The sequence below is a fragment of the Haliotis rubra genome, unplaced genomic scaffold (assembly GCF_003918875.1).
Source record: "Haliotis rubra isolate DU_JTF1 unplaced genomic scaffold, ASM391887v1 Scf187, whole genome shotgun sequence".
Lineage (NCBI taxonomy): Eukaryota > Metazoa > Mollusca > Gastropoda > Lepetellida > Haliotidae > Haliotis > Haliotis rubra.
Genome location: NW_025765858.1, coordinates 393,614 through 415,275, shown reverse-complemented (window position 1 = coordinate 415,275; position 21,662 = coordinate 393,614). Strand labels below are relative to the sequence as shown.

Here is a 21,662-nt window from a genome sequence, read left to right as displayed (position 1 = left end):
CCACCATCACGCATGCGTTAGTAGACCAACGTTCAGTCGTTGAAGAGACATATTTTGTTAGAAACTACATTTAAGATGAATAGGAGCCCTATCGTGATGGACAATCTTGACGTCGTTTTGGGCTTATGGCATGACAGTAATGGCTAGGCTGAAGGGAGAATAGTGTCGTCCAGATATTATGAGACGGGCCTATTCTATTCTTGCACAATTTAAAAGGTCATTTTCCCAGCTCGTGGATGGGCCCCGGGAGGGTTTAAAGAGGCTGAAGATGTGACTCATCTTTCCAAGGCACACATTCTTGTCTCTCTAACGGGATACGGCGAACATCCCGGTAGAGACAGTTGGGTTTTACGCCCCTTTTTTTCAATATTTCAGTAATATCACAAAGGAGGACACAAGAAATGGGCTTCAAACATTGTACCCATGCGGGCAATCGAACCCGGGACTTCGGCGTGACGAGCGAACACTTTAACCACTAGGCTACGTCACCGCCCCCACATCCAGGTAGAGCGGAAACTACATAACATAATTATTTATGCGCTGATACCGACCATCCAAAGACAGCCTTGATTCACAATTTACATTTTTCCTTCCGGTAACACCTACCTCTGTTTGCAGCTCGGAATACTCCTTCACCCTCTCTACAGAGACAATATTGGTTTGGAGGTCACTGATCTGCTTCACCATCCAGCCCATAGCGCCGGACACCTGCAGATAAAGGGTCAACGATTATGATTTGACCTTGCGTTCAGGATTATTGCAATTCTATAGCGATATGCGTGCATGTGTAATGTTGTATGTCCTAGAACGGCTAATGTCGCTTGTGGTGAGAGTTAACTGCGACAACCTGCCCAAGGGTCGCAACTGTCAAGGAAGGGGAAGCGGTGTGGCAACAGCCTGTCCCGAAAAACATTGCAGTGAGTGAGTGAGTTTAGTTTTATGCCCCTTTTCAGAACTATTCCAGCAATAATACGGCCCAGGACACTACAAATGGGCTTCAAACATTGTACCCAGGTCTTCTACCTGACGTGCGATTGCCTTAACCACTAGGCTACCCCACGGGAAACTTTGCCGACACATATACAAACCTGTAGTGCGTATGACACCGATAGTCCTAGCTGACCCCCACTGGCGTCTGGAGACAACACAGCAAAGATGGCGGAGGCAAAGATGATGATAGTTCCGATCATGTCCAGGTAATATGAGAGCCATCTGCATCATTAGAGTGAATTAGTTTAGTTTAACGCCGCTTTTAGCAATATTCAGCAGTATCACAGCGGGACATCAGAAATTGATTTCAATATTGTACCCTTGCCGAGAATCGAACCCGGGTCTGCAGCGTGACGAACGAAAGCAGTAACCACTGGGCTACCACACCTCCGATGCATCATTAAAGGGTTGTTGCAGTTTGGTTCAACGGGCAGCAAGCCAGCAACACAAACGGGCGAACGAGATTCGAACTCACGAACATAGGTTTCTGTCGTGCTAGCTCAGTATGGGAGAAAACTCTGAAATTTGCGACGTTCGTGAAAACTGTACAGAAACATTCATTAAAACTCTCACAATCCTGAATTATTTGGTCTAGTGTACTATCTTTCATGAAAGACATAACTTAAATATAAACCTCAACACAACTATTTTCCTTTTGCGATAATCTCGTATTTTCTGAGAAATTATCACAAGCATATTTCAATCATCTACTGACTGACTGAGTTTGGTTTTACGCCGCTTTTAGCAATATTCCAGCAATATCACGGCGGGGACACCAGAAATGGGCTTCACTCATTGTACCCATGTGGGGATTCGAACCCGGGTCTTCGGCGTGACGAGCCAACGCTTTAACCACTAGACTACCCCTTCAATCATCTAACGAAACAAGATGACTAATACCATATTCAACTTTTCGTATTGACAAACAATAGGTACGAAATGCCTTCACCTTCCCGCCATTGACAGAGGTCGTCGAAAAGAAAAACGTCAAGTTTAAGTTGATGATACGGAAATTTTACGTGTGCTTTTCGACATGATGGGTCTTTAGTGTTGCAGTTCGTTTGTTGCAAGACAACGCATTAAGCAATCTTCAAAATGCCGGTGGCATAACACCCGCATAAGTTGGGGCCAAACTAAACAGCAATTCATTTGTGCATCATCTGAGCATCATTTGAGCATCATGCACACGGTGTTGCTATGACGAATCTTTACCTGTTCGAGACGATGCCTCCGAAATAGAAAACCTGATTTTTGTCCACTCTCTTCTTGGACTCGTCTATGAATCTGTCCACGGCACCGTATGCCCGAATACTGCTGGATCCAGTGATGGTCTCGCTGAAGTGGACGTAGACGGGGGAGCGTGTCACGGACTCGATACGTTTCAGTTGGCAGGAAGTCGGAATGTAGAAATTCTGTAAAATTTGATGTCATCAGAAAATATGTAAACATTTGCGTTCTAAATGTTTAATACAGAAATGAACATATTTAAACATTTTGTTTATAACGCTGTCTTGATTTTCCCGACAAATGTTCTAGACTTGCTTGGGCTTACATTTATATGCTGATTTAATTCATACCCTGATTTAAAAATACTTTTATTTAACAAATATTTTCAGTTTTAATGGTGCCTAGTATTCCACTGTCGCTATGTTACATTATGGATTACTGACTGATTTAGTTGGCCGCTTTTCAATATTCCACTTTGCGGGGACACCAGAAATGGGATGGGGAATAGATTTTGACGAGCCAACGTATTAGGCTACCCCATCTTTCATTTGGAAATCTACTTGGGATGGGATCGGAATAGTCTTTCGCTGCTGGGTTGAGCACTTTGAGCAATATTTCAGGTATATCATTCCAATCAACGTACTTGCAGGCGTGTGTGCGTGCGTGTGCGTGTGTGTGCTTGTACATGTTCAGCTTGTACAAGATTTATAGCTTGCTCGCTCTCTGAGCCTTGTACAAGGTTTATATTTGTTTGTTTGTTGCTCTATATGGTGGCGGTCTGTAATATATCGAGTCTGGAACAGACAATCAAGTGATCAAGAGCATGAGGATCGATCTAGGAAATTGGGATACGATGACATGTATCAACCACGTCAGCGACCTACCGATCCCGTTAGTCGCCTTTTACGACAAGCATGGGTTACTGAAGATCAATTCTAACCCGGATCTTCAACGGTCAGTTTAACAACAATATGCCACACCCACAGATTATATATCATTATCTGTTTGACGCCGTTTTTTAGCAATATTCCAGCAATATCAAGGCGGAGGGACACCATAAATGGGCTTCACACATTGCACCCATGTTGGAATCAAACCCGGGTCATCGGTGTGACAAGAGATCGATTTAACCACCAGGCTACCCCACTGCTCTTCCTAAGGCCTCTTAATTGATATCATAGCGTCTGATACTCTACACAGCAAAACCACATTCCAACTGGCATGTTTTCCAACATGACTTCTAGTGGTCCGTACACCATTAAATACGTCCAGTTATTCCCCTTAGATGAAGTTCAGTGAGATGTTTTACTTGTTTTCCCTGTAAGAATTTACTGAATCGTGAGAAACATTTTAGGACATAGAATAGCGTTTAATATGTTCGATGAATATTGAAATTGCAATTGTGTGTTGATTATTGGCGCAAAATGATGTTTTAACCAATTTCCATCAGAATAACTGAAACCCTTCAAATGAATGTGTGACCTCGCCTCACCTGTATGAAGTAGTAGAGGATTAGCAGTGGAATCATCACGGCTATGAAGAGAGGTGTATTTATACTAATGATGACAATGGTTCCCAACACGTTCGTCACTGTCGACATGAACATCCTCACGATAATTGGCAGCGTGTTGTCGATTGTCTCAACGTCACGTGACATCCGGTTGATGATTCGTCCGAGGGGCGTGGTGTCGAAGAACGCCATGGGTGATCGGAAGACGCGGCTAAGGATTGCTTCGTGGAGACGTGCGGCGGCTCTGACTAATCTCGTCCAGAACAGATAGCCACAGACTGCCATGATGGCGACTGAACAGAAAATAAATGACCTGATTTAATTTAACGGACACTTTGATGTTATATTTGTGTAACCACTTAATCTTATTTCTGAAATGAACACATTTGCCAGAAACATACGGTTTCTAAATTATGTTATTAAATACAATAAAAAGGAGCCCAGAGAATCTTCAGTTCCAGAAACTGTGGTAATCTAGACTAATTACTCTTCTCATTCAAGACTTGCATGGACTGTACATCGTCCAGAATCAGTATGAGGGACTAGAAACAATAGAGTCCAGGCCAAACTGAGAAGGAAAGATTTTTTAGATGACCCAGACCCTGATCAACATTTTCCCGTTAAAGGATTCACGTGATTTCCGCATCTAACGGAATAGAGAAAAAACACATGATCTGATTTAAAGTGTACGTGGCAGCTTCAAGTCGAGTGGCAATGTCGGGGCTATACAATTCCGAGCCCAGTGGATGTTTTGACTCGAACCAGGGAACTTTGATCTTGGATCGGACGCATTGTCCATATGATCAAAGCGAAGCAATATGCTTTGCTATACACCTGGCATTGATAACCATACACTAACCTTAGTAGAAACACGTGCCTTAACATGCTACAATGCATACTCTGCTAATAACACACAGCATGCTAACAACATGTACATCGAGATAACGTCACACAAATACTGTTACCAACACACCAATCATGCTAACTGCAAACACATCATGCTAACAACATGCATATCGTGCTAACGTCACACAAATACTGTTACCAACACACCAATCATGCTAACTGTAAACACATCATGCTAACAACATGCATATCGTGATAACGTCAGACAAACACTGTTACTAACACACGAACCATGCTAACTGTAAACACATCATGCTAACAACATGTACATCGTGATAACGTCAGACAAACACTGTTACTAACACACGAACCATGCTAACTGTAAACACATCATGCTTACAACATGCATATCGTGCTAACGTCACACAAATACTGTTACCAACACACCAATCATGCTAACTGTAAACACATCATGCTAACAACATGCATATCGTGCTAACGTCACACAAATACTGTTACCAACACACCAATCATGCTAACTGTAAACACATCATGCTAACAACATGCATATCGTGCTAACGTCACACAAATACTGTTACCAACACACCAATCATGCTAACTGTAAACACATCATGCTAACAACATGCATATCGTGCTAACGTTTCACAAATACTGTTACCAACACACCAATCATGCTAACTGTAAACACATCATGCTAACAACATGCATATCGTTCTTACGTCACACAAATCTTGCTAACAACAGCATCACCTTGACAACAACACATATATCGTTAACACAAACACTGCTAACAATACACAAGTTCGACAACACACACTTTGTTAACAGACACGTTTTGATAACACACACATTGATGAAAGCGGACACCTCGCTAACACACACTTTGATAGCATTACACACCTATAGCTAAGGCGAAGGACCAGTATGTTCCAAGATACTTCTTATTCAATGCCGCATACTCTTCCGGTGGGAGGGACGAGGAATTGCCGAGCTGTGGATCTTCCGTCCAGTTGGTGAGGTAGAATCCCGCCCCCGTGTTTACGGCTTGGAAGGCGAAGAAGAGGATAAGTGAAAGCGTGATGGTCGGTAGCCCTGCAGCTTTTCCGTACATCAGAAACACATTCCACCGGACCTGAAGTGAGTGATTACGGTTATAAAGGGGGACAAATTGTTATTGAGTAAGTGAGTGAGTCGGGTTGTACGTCGCTTTTCGCAATATTCCAGCAAAATCACGTCGGGGGTCACCAAAAATGGTCTTCACGCATTGTACACATGTGGGGAATCGAACCGGGATGGAACGAACGCTTTAACCACTGGGCTACCCCACCGGACCTGAAGTGAGTGATTACGGTTTAAAAGGAGACAATGCGCGCATGCTGATGTTAACAGCCAAACAACAAACACCATGTTTTAATTAAAAAAAAATTAAAAAACGATTTTATACCGACATGGCCACTCAAGATGATCATATTTATGATTCCTTATCTTGAAGCATCGGACTAACCCATTATAAACTGTAAGCTTGCTTAAGAGGTAGTCGGGACAGCCTGGGAAGAACATTGAAAATACATGTACACGACCATCCTAGTGAGTGAGTGAGTCAGTTTAGTTTTCAGCAATAGTCCAGCTTTATGGCGGCGGTGTGTAAATAATTGAGACTGGACCAGACAATCCCGTGATCAACAGCATGACTATCGATCTACGCAATTGGGAACCGATGACATGTGTCAACCAAGCCAGCGAGCCTGACCACCCGATCCCGTTAGTCGCATCTTACGACAAGCATGGGTTACTAAAGATCAATTCTAACCCGGATTTTCACGGGTACCACACCATCCAAGCAACAGACATGGCAACAAAGACAGTAATCTCCGTTTGTGACGTACATTCGATTGTTGTTTTTCGCCGCACTCAGCAATATTCCAGCTATATGGCGGCGGTCTGTAAATAATCGGGTCTGGACCAGACAATCCAGTGATCAACAGCATGAGCATCGATCTACGATGACACGTGCCAACCATGTCAGCGAAGCTGACAACCGTGGATCCCGTTAGTCACCTCTTCCGAAAAGCATGGGTTGCTGAAGACCAATTCTACCATAACTTTAGTAAATACTGGATAGTGATTGGTTAATCAAAGTCATTCAGAGGTGTATATTCACGTTATATACCCCTGATTTTCCAACACAGTATATATTTCTTTTAAATCTTAATAACGCGGTTATGGTAGAATGGAGATAAACGTACTGTGTTGGAAAATCAGAGGCATATAACGAAATTATTATAGCTCAAAATTATTTATCTTCACTGGTGACCACGTTTATAACGAATTGATATGACGAATTGTTTCTGTCCCGGCTACTAGTCTATTTTAGTCGAAATGCGTATAACGAACTGCGGTTATAACGAACTACAGTTATAACAAGTGCGTGAGTTTAGTTTTACGCCGCTTTTAGCAATATTCTCGCAATATTCCAGCAATATAGCGGCGGGGGACACCAGATACTGGCTTTACACATTGTACCCATGTGGGGAATCGAACCCGGGTTTTCAGCGTGACGAGCGAATGCTTTAACCACTAGGCTGCCCCACCGCCCGGTTATAACGAAGTATAATTAGTGGTTCATATGAGTTTGTTATAACCGTACTTTACCGTCGTATACCGTAGTTCCGTATTCTATCTTCTTTGGGTCGTTACACGACATATATCACACTCATAATGTTCCTAAACTTAAGGTATTACGATTCGTCATGAAACGTTTCAGTTGTCCCCTCACCTTTCCTGTCTCCATGGTTTCCGTCTGTGTCAGTCGTCCTTGTAATGCCTTCATGGTGTCGGTCTCTTTCTTCTCAATGGTCGATCTTCTCCTCCCTGACCCACTCAGTCCCTGGCTTGTTCGCCTGTTACAAACAAATGAATAGCTAGGATTTACCCAACACATGTAGTACATACACTCACTTAATCCAAGGTTCGTCACACAGAGATAAGAATAGCCAGCGATGTACCCTACCGTATAGAATCTTGCAGACATATAGACCCACTCAATCCCTGGGCTTTTACACCCTTGGGGTACACCTTAATATATAATGTATGTTAACTTGCTGGCTTGAATAAATAGGATTCGTTGCGGAATACTATCAACGAAAAGGGAAATTTCCCGCTGAAGTATAGTGGCAATAGATGGGTACCAGGTAGGCGTAGTTGAGCAATTATTGTCCACTCCCAGCGTCTTCATAAGCAGGCTCAACTACTTTCCAGAAAATAACGCCGAGCTGACCCGAGCCGAGCCGAGCCCAGCCGAATTGTTATCATTTACCGTTATATTATCAAAGTGTAAGATACCTCTTTCTGAGCCTTGATGAGCCCTCGTCGGCCGACGTACCATCTGACGTCACAGATTCTACCCTTTCCAGCATTTTCTCCTTGATCATCTGGACTGTGAAGTTAAAACAAAAATAAACAATGGTTTAAATGTATCGATCTTGTGACATATAAACAAAAAATATAAAATAACATTTGTTGTGACTCCTTTGACTGGCATTCCAAAAGTTGGGTAGATGAAGGATGAGGACTATTTTTATGGATATACAACTTCTTTATTCTGTATAGGCGACGTTTCGACATAGATTCTAATGTCATTGTCAAGCAAGTGAGAACGACAACGATAACGACAACGATAACGAAATAATATCGGAATCGAACCCACGATCGATTGAGTATAGTTTTACGCCGGCTTCAGCAACATTTATGCTTTATCTATTTCTCAGTAGCCAATCAGTATCTACATAGGACGAAGACTTTGTGTGAGGACCTTCTCTCCAAAGTAAAAAAGAAATCTACGTTAATGACTATTTCCCATGCCGAAGTTTATACTTTTTATGCCAAAGAAAAAGTGTGAAAGCTGAACTGATGCATTTTCACCCAACTCGTAATTTGATTGTTTTCCAATCTATTATCACTATTATCCAGTGACTTTGAACATTTAACATTACACCATTTACCTGAAATGTGGAATCTTAAATTGACATTTCATCGATATAAGTATTGAATAGATATGACAAAACATACCCATCAACGACATCATGCATATATTATGATGGATAATACACCACACCATTGATAATATTGACAACAACAAAATGCATACACCTCTTCCTCATGTGGCAGTGTGTGGAGCTCGCTGGCGTCAAGTACAACAGCCAGTGAATGCGACTGTCCCTTAACTTCTTTGGGAAACAACAGGGAGCTGTGATCAGTTCTTGGCCTAAATGTATTTGCTTCAAATTCGATATTTACCCGAAAGAAACCACGAGCTATATGACCCCAATGTATTTACTTTTGATATAATCACGTTTGAAAACACAAAAAATTGAACCAAAAAACAAAAAAAATAATACGATCATACACCTTCAGCTTATCATACACCTTCGACAAGTACACGTGTCCTCGTATAGCAAATTATAATATTCGTTAAGTACACACGTGTCCTTGTAGAAATATTTAAATGAATAAACATACGCATGCATAAATCAACTATAGTCCGTTTGGCTCAAAAGCGGACCGATGAATTGCAATGTAACTCGAAAACTAATAACCATAAAATACTCAATGAAACGCTGATCACAATAAAAACGTCAGACCTACTCTGTGAGGTTTTTGCAGAATTTATGTCCTAAAAATAAAAAAGTTGTTTAACAAACTATCATTAAAACATTGACACAGTTCACTATTTGTTACGAGGGAGGAGTGCAGAGAAAGGGACAGCCAGGTGTGCGAGAAAGGATGGAGACGGCACAGCACGGGTTAATGAATCAATAACTTGGTTGGCACTTGTGCACGTGCTTCTCGAACACCTGGCTGTCCCTTTCTCTGCACTCCTCCCTCGTAACAAATAGTGAACTGTGTCAATATTTTAATGATAGTTTGTGAAACAACTTTTTTAATTTTAGGACATAAATTCTGCAAACAAATCACAGAGTTGGTCTGATGTTTTGATTATGATCAGCGTTTCATTGAGTATTATATGTTTATTAGTTTTCGAGTTAGATTGCAATTCATCGGTCCGCTTTTGAGCCAAACGGACTATACATATAGTACACAACATCAATAACATCGGCACCAGCATGTATGTACAGAGCTTTTCGTCATCCTCCATCGGCAGTGTGCGGAGTTCGTAGGATTCGGCCATGTTTTGAATATAGTAATCCTCCTCAACAGCAGAGCAATCGTCGCTGTAGTAGCTGATGTCGTGGTAATGTCGTTGTCCTTTTGTGCAGCGGCAAACACACACCCACACATGAATATTGATATAACCTTTTTATGTTGTTTTATGCCGCACTTTACAACATGCCAGCTGTATGACGGCGGTCTGTTAACACGATTCAGTCTGGACCAGACAATCCAGTGATTGACATAATGGGGATCAGCTACGCAAACGTTTTGCGATGACATGTGTCAACCAAGTCAGCGAACCCGACCACCCGATCCCGTTAGTCGCCTCTTACGACAAGCATGGCTTACTGAAGATCAATTATAACTCGGATATTCAAGGGTACCATGCAAACGAGGCATAGTGAAAAAGTATGGTACACATAATAATCAGAATTGCAGATATACAAAAGGCGACACCATGACCGCTGTCAGATTTCACCACCAAATAATTTCAGTTCATGTTATACAAATATAGGATTAAGGGTAATGACAGTCTTGAAATGGATCATCAAGTACGATACAGAGATGGATATTACAGGCTAATGGAGATGGACTGACTGACTGAGTTTGGTTTTACGCCGCTTTTAGCAATATTCCAGCAACATCACGGCGGGGTACACCAGAAATGGGCTTCACACATTGTACCCATGTGGGGATTCGAACCCGGGTCTTCGGCGTGACGAGCCAACGCTTTAACCACTAGGCTACCCCACCGCCCCTAATGGAGATGGAAAATGCAGTTGAAGGTATAATGACGACGCTTCAAGCCGTCCTGCACTGAAGTGAGAGAGTCTGGTTTTACTCCGCTTTTAACAATATTCCAGCAATATCACAGCGGTGTACACCAGAGATGGGCTTCACCCATGTGGGGAATCGAACCCGGGTCTTCGGCGTGACGAGCGAACGCATTAACCACTGGGCTACCACACCGCTCCTCAACTTTAATGAAACCCACGTGCGACTTGGTATGGTGTTGCCAAACCACGAAACAGTCGAGGCGAACCGGAAGTGTCAAATCGTAGGTTGTTTGAGTGTCCAAAGGGAAACAGCTCTGCAAGGAGAATAGCGGCGCCTGACAAGACTGGGTAACGTGTGCAAACGCTGTACAACCAGCATAAAACAAACATACACTCCATTTCTGTCAAAGACTTGTTTTCTGTGACACGCTGCTGAAATGTTAGGCTGGCAAAATACACGCTGTGCTGAGCTGTGCTACTTCAGTGGGCACTTGAAGTTCCTGGCGGGAAATAAAGAATTAATGGAGAAACTGATTTTTTGCACTCACTTTCTGGATCCTCACTCTCATCATCTTCCTGTTCTATGAGGTAGGTCTTCAGGAACTGGGCAAAATGGCCGTCGTGGGACATAAGCTCGTCGTAACTTCCGGTCTCAGTGATGCAGCCGTCATTCATGACAATTATGTGGTCCACCATGGGGAGCCAGTGGACGCCGTGTGTCACCAGGATCCGGGTCTGTTCAAAAGAGCTTGGATTTACGCTTTCCCATCTCAGATCTCTGACATTACCACTAATTGTACTCGAGGAATAGGTTCAATAATATTATAAGAAACTAAACAGTGAGTGAGTGAGTTGAGGTTTACGCCACACTCAGCAATATATTCCATCTGTATGGCGGCGGTCTGTAAATTAAAGGGATCTGGACCAGACAATCCAGGGATCAACAGCATGAACATCGATCTACGGAATTCGGATACGATGGCATGTGTCAACCAAGCCAGCGAGCCTGATCACCCGATCCCGTTAGTCGCCTCTTACGACAAGCATGGGTAACTGAAGATCAATTCTAACCCTGCTCTTCGCGGCATATGTGGCACTGACTTCTTTGTGATGAAGTGTTGCAATTGCAATTGAACGATGTTTGGTTCTGTTCAGATACAGCAAAGGGCACTGGTGAATAAGTTACCATATTTAGACAGTGGGTTAATACCAATCTATAAGCCTCTGGGAGAGCTGGGCAAATCCAGCATATTGCAGAATGCTCTTTGAGAGATTTACACGGCATACTTTTATGTGAGGTGAGGTAAGGTGAAATTGGGTTTAACGACGTGCTTGAGAATATTGCGCTCATATGACGACGTGCATGCGTGTGTATGTGTATGTGCGGCTGCTTGTACTAGCCCAGGCTGAAGCTGGTTTTATGGTGCTAGCCCACTGAGATACCATGCCACAGTGAAGCATGAATACCCCTCTCAGACACATTAGACTGACTCCGTGCCGACCAGTCCTTGTTGTACCCATTAATGCCGAGCGCCAGGCAGGGACCAACAAGTACCATATTTTAACGTCTTTTTGTATGACGCGGTCGGGGATTGAACCCGCGACCTTCCGCTCTCCGAGCAGACGCTCTAACCACTACACCACGGAGGCGGTTACATTTATGTCTTCTCATATCACATCAATACAAGACCAGCAGCATGGGAAGTTCGTCATATCTCACCCTGGATACATCCTCTTTGGGCCTATTTTGGAAGCCTGAACACGCGATCCCGTTAGTCGCCTCTTACGACATGCATGGGTTGTTGAAGAGCAATTCTAAACCTGATTTTCAGGGTCTTTAACAACATTGACCCATCTAAAACAATTACACACCACCATCGGGGTACTGTGGCTGAATCGGAAACTCACGTGACCAGCCGAGCCGGTGCTTGCATGTAGGACTAGCAAAGAACACTGGAAACATACTTGACTGACTGAGTTTGGTTTTACGCCGCTTTTAGCAATATTCAAGCAATATCACGGCGGGGGACACCAGAAATGGGCTTCACTCATTGTACCCATGTGGGGATTCGAACCCGGGTCTTCGGCGTGACGAGCCAACGCTTTAACCACTAAACTACTCCACCGCCCCGTACATACTTGAAGTTATTATCTTCAGAAGACACATTCATACCTTTCCATGGAGTAAGCCATTGGGGCCGATGACTTTCTTGAAGATGTGTTTTCCCACGTGGCTGTCCACGGCACTCAGAGGGTCATCAAACAGATAGATATCCGCGTTGTTGTAAACCGCACGTGCAACACTCACGCGCTGCTTCTGACCTCCGCTCAAGTTGATACCCTGAAGGTCAAGGTTAAGGTCACTAATACCCATATATAAATGCTTTGAGTTGTTTCAAAATAAATCCGTAAGTAAATAATCGAGTCTGCACCATACAATACAGTGATAAACATCATGAGCATCGATCTACGCAGTTGGGATATGATGACATCTGAACACCTGACAGTCGCCTTTTACGCCATGCATGGGTTGCTGAAGACCAATTCTAACCCGGATCTTCAAGGGTAGAATTCCATCTTTAATAGGGCGTGTCACACGTTTACATTTTTGGTGAATCTCAGGAGCACTGTTTGGTGTTGATAAAGCTAAAATGTTCGAGCCAGGATTCGAACCCACATAGGCGGGCGCAAGGGACGCAACTCCTTACAGCTAATTGCGACGCGTTGTACGGCTTGACCAATCGTGTCTCTGTCGGTTTCAGAGCCTTAGAATGATGCTCCTATGATGGCCCCGATCCTAATTTTCATGGAATTTATGTTTTCTGTGTCGCAAAATAACGGGTTTTTAGAATGTTCAATGAATTTGTTTCACAAACAATACTGTTCATGATTCAACTCAAACTATGTCATTATGAAACAATAACATATCTTGAGGTTATATCGTCGTATCATGATTATATCTTACACCAATTACGGGATGGAATATTAATAGTCTTCTTTAGAATAGACTGTTGCCGGTCTAACTAGCCTTACGCATCATACCTTTTCTCCTATTTCAGTCTCATCCCCGGCAGCTAAGATAGAAAGATCCGGCTTCAGTGCGCATGCGTCGATCACTGTTTGATACTTAGTTTCCCGGAATTTTTTGCCAAAGAGTATGTTGTCTTTGAGTGAGGCGTTTTGGATCCAGGCTTGCTGTGGCACGTAGGCCGTTGATGACTGAAAAGAAAGTAAAAGAGAGAGTGATAAACTGATTATTTCCAAGTGGTTGTTCTGATCGTTGGTTGGATCAGTGAGAATAGAAGACGTAAACAAGACGTTTTGTAGATTGTCCCTGGTTGGCGGGTGAGTCTTGGTGAAATGAAACGTTACAGATCATGCATTAGGTAAATAATAAATGAATGGTTCATTGCTGTTGTTAACAGGTAGGAATTAAGTGACGACCGACAGTGTTTAGTTATCTTACCTTGACCGTTACAGTGCCTGACAGTTTCTCCATCTCACCCAAGATGGCGGATAAAAACGATGACTTCCCGCTACCCACGTGACCAACAATGGCGACAAGTTTTCCTTCCGGCACCCTCAGATTGATGCTTGTCAAAGAGACAAAAACCCAGAAAATCATACACACATAAAACGCATGACTTCAGAGATTGTTTATAGTAATCAGCTGTTGCCAGAGCATAGGTTGAAGTTTCGATCAGATTTTTTGTTGTTTGTTTGTTTTGGCTAACGACAATATTCCAGCTGTATTTCCCCGGTCTGCAAGACGAATCTGGACCAGACAATCCAGTGACTGACATTATGGGATACGATGACCACGAACCTCTCCAACCTATCCTGTTAGTGACCTTTCACAAATACATGGGTTCCTGAAGACCATTTCTTACCGGATGCCATGGTTGCTATGGTTGCTATGGGGTAAAAGCAATTTCGAGTACGTGGATATAGTCTAGTACGATGTCTGTGTTTAAAGGCTCCTTGACACTTATTTCAGATTGATAGGAATCAAGGAGAATCAGCCAGAAAAGAATATTTCCAAAATTAGAACCGCATTCGGGAGAGAATGTCAAAATAAACAATTTTTTCAAGCTTGTAAGCATGCGACTCGCAAATGCTACCTGACGTTTCAGTGACAGGTGGCCACGTTTTTATGCGATTCGGCGGTGTTCTGATGACGTCAGGGCTCATTTGAAGAGCATTCGGGACGTTCTGACTGTATTCCAGTTGTATTCGAGGTACATTCGAGCTGTATTCCAACTTCAATCGAAATATTCCGATACAGTTGAAGAACATTCCACCTGAGGTCAAGCAGCACTAGAAATACATTCCGACTCATTCCAGGAGCATTAGAGACAGTCTGACGGGATTTGAAGTGGCTTGTCTTTTCTGTTCGCCCTCGAATATGTTGAAGATACTTAGAATGCAGTTAGAATGCAGTAAGAATACTTAGAATGCAGTTAAAATGCAGTAAGAATACTTAGAATGCAGTTAAAATGCAGTAAGAATACTTAGAATGTAGTAGGAATACTTAGAATGCAGTTAAAATGCAGTAAGAATACTTAGAATGCAGTTAAAATGCAGTAAGAATACTTAGAATGCAGTAGGAATACTTAGAATGCAGTTAAAATGCAGTAAGAATACTTAGAATGCAGTTAAAATGCAGTAAGAATACTTAGAATGCAGTAGGAATACTTAGAATGCAGTTAGAATTCAGTAAGAATACTTAGAATGCGGTTAGAATGCTGTAGGAATACTCAGTATGCATCTCAAATGCCGTTCCATGTTGTTCCACATCGACCGACCTCGACAGTTTTGAACATGTTCAAAACATTCGGGAATGTTACAAGAATTGACCCGAATAGTTGGAATGCAGTATGAAGTTCAGTTCGAATTTTCAGGAATCTCCAGAATGTTTGATTCCGACTGCATTTCGGAATCAAGTGTGACGGGGATATAACGCCGGTATTCCAGTTATATCACAGGTGAAATACAGTTCTCACCCACGGGCCTGGGTCTTCGTATGACGAATATTATCGGCGATGCGGAAGTCGAATCTATATTCACTGGTTCCTTTCGTACTAAAGGGACTAAACACAGTACAGTGACTTCATCCCACACAGTTTCAACAAATAGGTCAAATTGTTTCAATTCGAAAGGGAACACTTACCCCCTCAAGTTTGGGGACTGAGACCTGTCCCAGGTGAAGATACCCTTTTCCACTTGTATTGCATATTCTGAAACAAATGTACATAATTAGGTTCCATGCTCAACTTCAACTTTAGTTGGCTGGTTGGTTGGTTGGTTGGATGTATAACGCTGCACGCAATATTCCAGTTTATGGTAGCGGTCAGTAAATAATATCTGAACACGACAATCCTGTGATCAACAGCTTGAGCATCGATCTACGCAATTGGGAACCGATTGCATGTGTCAACAGGTCAGCGAGCCTGACTACCCGATCCCGTTAGACGCCTCTTACGACAAACGTGGGTTGATGAAGACCAGTTGTAACTCGGATTTTCACGGGTCTAGAACTGTTAGTGGTAATAATGCCATCCTGCTCCATCCGTGTGTTCTATGTGTTTCCCATCTCAAACCTCACCCGGAAAGAGAGTAGATGGGAGTGGAGAAATAAAGAAAAAAAACTAGAAAATAAAAAAGTCATTTCATCTGAAACTTATTTTATGACATTCTAAAGTTGAGATCACTTGGTGAGTGAGATTGAGTTAAACGCTGCACTCAGCAATATTCCAGCTATATGGCGGCGGCCTGTATATCATCGAGTCTGGACAAGACAATCCAGTGATCAACAGGATGAGCATAGATCTGCGTAACAGGGAACCGATGACATGTGTCAACCAAGTCAGCGAGCCTGACCACCCGATCCCGATAGTCGCCTCTTACGACAAGCATGGGTTACTGAAGATCAGTATTCTCACCCGGATCTTCACGGGTCAGATCACTTGGTGATAGTCGTGAAAGTAATATATGATGTCACCAAGTCGCTTTACTTCAAAAAACATATAGATGAAGAAAGATGAAGGTGACAGTATTTTTTATCTCACCAGGCAACATCACGGCGGGGACCACCAAAAATGGGCTCACACGCTGTATCCATGTGGGGAATCGAACCCGGGTCTTTGGCGTGACAAGCAAACGCTTAAACCACTAGGCTACCCAACCGCACCCACTGATAAATTGTAAAGTGCTCTGGACAAATTGCCTTCCGACTCATCAATGGCCTGAACATCTACTTACCGGCGTGTTTGTCGTACGTGACGTTGCTGGAGTCGAGATCTTCACTGCATAGGAAGGAATTCACTCTCTTGACCGACACGTAGGCCTACAATAGTATATAACACATCACACTAGTGAGTGAGTCCCTTTTCGATTCTCGACTCGATAAACAGTTGATATTTAGCACTACACAGTCAAACACCATTGTGTCGAACTAATGGTTGTCTCCAAGGGAAAGCTTGGTCCCTTCCCATCATATTTCGGTTGTGTCGAAGGCCAGAACTTGATAACTCGACTGAGTGAGTTTGGTTTTACGCCGCTTTTAGCAATATTACAGCAATATCACGGCGGGGGACACCAGAAATGGGCTTCACTCATTGTACCCATGTGGGGATTCGAACCCGGGTCTTCGGCGTGAAGAGCCAACGCTTTCACCACTAGACTACCCACCGCGCCAGATAACTCGAAGTATTATCGTAGTTCCCTTCCCATTCAACACAACGGTGTTCGACGGTAGTACCTGTGGTACCAAATTCACATGATAATTCAGATCACATTTTGTTATTGACCAAGTCATTTCAACCTGATTTATTCTACCCGTGAATCACCATGCGTAATTTAAAGCCGTTACGGAGGCGGGCTGTAATTGTGGACGTTACACTGACCGAAATTACTTCTGTCCAAAGATTCCCATCATATAGATTGTCCGTTAATTCCTGGATCCGCAAACCTAAGAAAAAATGGGTTCGAATTCCGGGTTTACCCGAATATGATTGTGGGATTGTGGCACCATACGCGGTCTCCAATGAATGCTTTGGCAAAACGGCAATGCTAGTCAAGGGAGGTAACTGCATCGTACCTGAACGGTATACGACATGATGGCCGACAGAAGATTCATGGGGACACGGAGGATGTTGAAGAGGGAGAGGGTGACAAAGGCTTTGTTGGCGTCCAACTGGTTGTTGGGGTCGGCGAGGATGTATGCAGCAAACGTTGCTGCAACTACCTACAACACATAAAAACAGGTAATAATAATAATTAATAATGAACGGGTATCGTTTTGAGAGTGAGTGAGTGAGGATGGTTCTCAAGCCGCTTTTAGCAATATTCCAGCAATATCACGGCAAGAAACACCAGAAATGGGCTTCACACATTGTACGCTTGTGGGGAATCGAACCAGGGTTCTCTGCGTGACGAGCAGATGCTTTATCCTCTGGGCTACCCCACCGCCCCGTATCGTTATGTGACGCTTATCATGGCCGCCTATAAACATCGAGTCTGGAGCAACCAAACCGCTACGTCTACATCGTGGACGACAAACGGTCAGCCAGGTAACTGTGTGACCACAGACTCATCTGCATTCGCCGACACTTTGGTCACACTGAATTCCAATCGAGCGAACACTTTAACCACTCAGCTACCTCCCCCCACACACACCAGCCCCCCTTCCCCGTACCAGGAGTGAGTGAGTTTAGATTTACGGTGCTTCAGCAATATTCCAGCAACATCACGGCGGGGGACACCAGAAATGGGCTAGACACATTGTACCCATGTGGAGAATCGAACCCGGGTCTTCGGCGTGACGAGAAAACGCTTTCACCACTCAGCATACCATCGCCCTTACCAGGAACGGTGCGACGGTCCAGCCGAGCCCAGTGAGAATAGAGAGGTAGGCGATCTTCAGCTGTGAGCTTATCTCCTTCTTTCTGATCTCCTCCACCTTGCTCTTGAACGACTCCTCCCACGCGTACAGCTTCAACACCTGCAACGACATCATCTCGGTGAGTGAATGCGGTACACTATGCCCAAAACTGATCGAGTTAGTGAGTGAGTGTTTTAAGTTTTATCCCGCTTTTAGCAATAATCCAGCAATATAACGACGGGGGACACTAAAAATGTACTTCACACATTGTACCCATGTGGGGTATCGATGCCGGGTCTTTGGCGTAACGAGCGAACGCTTTAACCACTAGTCTACCCCACCGTTCCCAAATGACAGAGCCTGACAACCCAATTTCTCGGGAGTCATTTGTCCCTGATATTTTTCCCTGATTTTAAGTACACCAGGAAATCAACAGCAACCCATGCCTGTTGTAATAAACGGGATCGGGTGGTCAGGCTGGTTGACTTCGATTAGGTATTTCATTGTATCCCAACTGATTTTAACCTGATTTCCTGATCAAAATTCGAGTATTTTCAGACCGCAGCAATATAACTGAAATATCGCTCAGAGAAGAACAAACCGAAGAACACACAAAACCAACACTGGAAATAAAAAATGGAAGCGTGGCAGTCAAACACTACATTCAAACGAATATGCTGGGGTTTGATAAAAAACACTCAATATAACATCCTTTATTCCATGTACCATATCTCTTTTAAACAAATGTGAAGATACTTAAATCAATGAATTTATGTAAATATGTTTTGTATCTCTCTGTTGTGTCAGTAGCTCTGCGGATGTAACACAAATTCCTCTTTACGTTGTCTCCCATTAGTTACACTTGCCATTAGTTTCACAGTTTGAAATTGCCAATTGTTACACAGTCAGATTAGAACACTTCCTCGATTATCTCCAGGGCATACGTAACGAGCACTCTCCACTGTACCCTGGATGCATCCACGGCTTGAGGCGATGATTTTATTACCTCCCTTGGCTGACTCCGCATTCTCACAGTAGCCAATCAGCTAAGCCGCTGTTACAACCGAGCTTGCCAGTTCGCAGTGCCACTCAGATTTTTTAGGGAAATAATAAAGACAAATTAAAAGATTCACTCCTTCTACTTCTTTCAGAGTACCTCTGCATCAATTGTGTTGCCAAGTTTAAACGGTTAGATAATTTAAGAAGGGAAAGTGAGTTGTGATTGGTTCGCTCAACTTCTCAGGGTAGACACCTGATTGGATAAAAAGCCAGCCAAGGGAGGTAGTAAAATCATCGCCCCCCAAGCCGTGGATGCATCCAGGGTATAGTGGAGAGTTACCGTAACGTATACCCTGGAGATTATCGAGGATGATTAGAACAATACCAACAGCCTTAATAGACTCTTCCATACTGATGAGCTGAAGGATGAGCACCCGAGCCATCTCCTTCATACAATGCAAAGCTCTTTACGTGTTATTCCACTTAATGCGAGCTTTAGATACAAGTTACATACAATACAAAACTCTTTACACGTTTGCCAGCTTGCAGATTCATTTGGAAGATAGAGACCGCAGATCAAGTCAAGCTTGCACAGATTGACTTTCGGGCAGCTCCACCTACACAGAAACGGGTCTACAGGGAGCGAGAGAACCATTCGTAACTACTCGCCTCTTTCCGTGACCTAAAAGAAGACTCGTACCCCTATCGTACGCCATTATTGCCAAGATTCGTGGTGAACCAATCAAATCGCGCGTAGCAAAATGCATTTTGAAGCATGAAAATGGCGGCACCGTTGAAGTTTGAAACTTCGCTAAACTATGCAAAGCACAATTTAAACATAAACGTATAGCTAAACGATCAGAAACTTAAACACTGAAACATATTTACAAAGGGAATGACTGTATTGCTGTTTTGCCCACGGGAAAGAGATATTCTAGAAAATTGAAAAATTGGATATTTGGAAATTCAGAGTCATCTTTCCTTGGTAATAGTACTAGACTATTTTCATCTCCATGCCCGTTTGCGCTTTGACAGAGCCCAGTCGTAAACATGGCTACGAGACAGGCACGAGACGCCATCCGGCTTGCCGGAATGACACGAGTAGTTACGAATGCAAGAGAACAGGATCCAGAGATTGAAAGACAAACTAGAATTCCTTGACGCCATCGGACAACGGCTAAACCTTATTTTCGGATTCTGTGAATTTGTCTATTCTATAATGCGTTGTGTTATTCTTATTTGTCCAGTGCTTCTTATGTTGTCTTATTCTCGGATTAAATATGGTTTGTCCATATTGTTGTAAATATTTTGATGAATCTTAGTGCTTATAGAACTTTGTGTTATTTGTCATACACAAGTATGGGTCATTCCATTCTAAACTCTCAAGGTAATAGGAAGGAGATTAGATTATGCAATCATCTGTGAGTTTGTTTGTATAAGGGTGTGTAACTAATGACACATGTAACTAAAGGGAGGATACCCCTGAAAAGGCATTAAAGTATCACTCTATAAAATTCTGTTCTATCTTTCAAACCTTGATTCCGTTCAGGATTTCATTCAGCAGTTTGATCCGCTCGTCTTTCTCCTTGAGGTTCCTGGCCTGTAGATGACGTTGTATGTTGGAGAGGAAGCCGTTGAAGGGAATCATGATGAGGAGGACGCCGAAACCGGCAAACACGGACGGTCCTATCGTGACGTACAGCAGGATGGTGGACAGGATGATCTGGACGGGAACTGACCACAACAGGTACAGGTAATTCATGACGTCATTGATGCGCTGACTGTCCACGGACATCAAGTTGACAATCTCGCCGGTTGTCGTGGTTTTCTTGGCCTCGTTGCTTAGTGTCAGGGCCTTGAAATATAACCATCATGCTAGCAGAACGCATTTTTACCATCAACGATTAAGTATTTGATACGTTTTCGTGTGGAATCTATTATAAGTCATTACTCGTGGTATTCAGTATAAATCATTACGTTTGATATTCAGTATAAATCATTACTTGCGATATTCAGTATAAATCATTACTTGTGATATTCAGGATAAATCATTACTCGTGGTCTTCAGTATAAATCATTACTTGTGATATTCAGTATAAATCATTACTTGTGATATTCCGTATAAATCATTTCGTTTGATATTCAGTACAAATCAGTACTTTTCATATTCAGTATTAACCCTTACTTTTCATATTCAGTATACATGTATATCATTACTTTTCATATTCAGCATTAATCA

The 21,662-nt window shown here is 43.0% G+C and overlaps 1 protein-coding gene across 1 annotated transcript in view; it reads right to left on the bottom strand.

Moving 5' to 3' along the window:
• LOC124274031 (multidrug resistance-associated protein 1-like) overlaps positions 1 to 21,662 on the bottom strand; it is a 97,288-nt gene that overhangs the window by 6,302 nt on the left and 69,324 nt on the right. Inside the window, exons 11-26 of the mRNA XM_046709361.1 lie at positions 20,958 to 21,278; positions 18,407 to 18,544; positions 17,642 to 17,788; positions 16,804 to 16,888; positions 15,713 to 15,779; positions 14,009 to 14,135; positions 13,585 to 13,761; positions 12,716 to 12,883; positions 11,091 to 11,277; positions 7,937 to 8,030; positions 7,371 to 7,494; positions 5,495 to 5,726; positions 3,710 to 4,020; positions 2,203 to 2,402; positions 1,089 to 1,212; positions 607 to 708 (exon numbers count right to left, since the gene is read on the bottom strand). Of these exons, the coding sequence (XP_046565317.1) occupies positions 607 to 708; positions 1,089 to 1,212; positions 2,203 to 2,402; positions 3,710 to 4,020; positions 5,495 to 5,726; positions 7,371 to 7,494; positions 7,937 to 8,030; positions 11,091 to 11,277; positions 12,716 to 12,883; positions 13,585 to 13,761; positions 14,009 to 14,135; positions 15,713 to 15,779; positions 16,804 to 16,888; positions 17,642 to 17,788; positions 18,407 to 18,544; positions 20,958 to 21,278 (2,604 nt within the window). The remainder of the gene's footprint in view (positions 1 to 606; positions 709 to 1,088; positions 1,213 to 2,202; positions 2,403 to 3,709; positions 4,021 to 5,494; positions 5,727 to 7,370; positions 7,495 to 7,936; positions 8,031 to 11,090; positions 11,278 to 12,715; positions 12,884 to 13,584; positions 13,762 to 14,008; positions 14,136 to 15,712; positions 15,780 to 16,803; positions 16,889 to 17,641; positions 17,789 to 18,406; positions 18,545 to 20,957; positions 21,279 to 21,662) is intronic.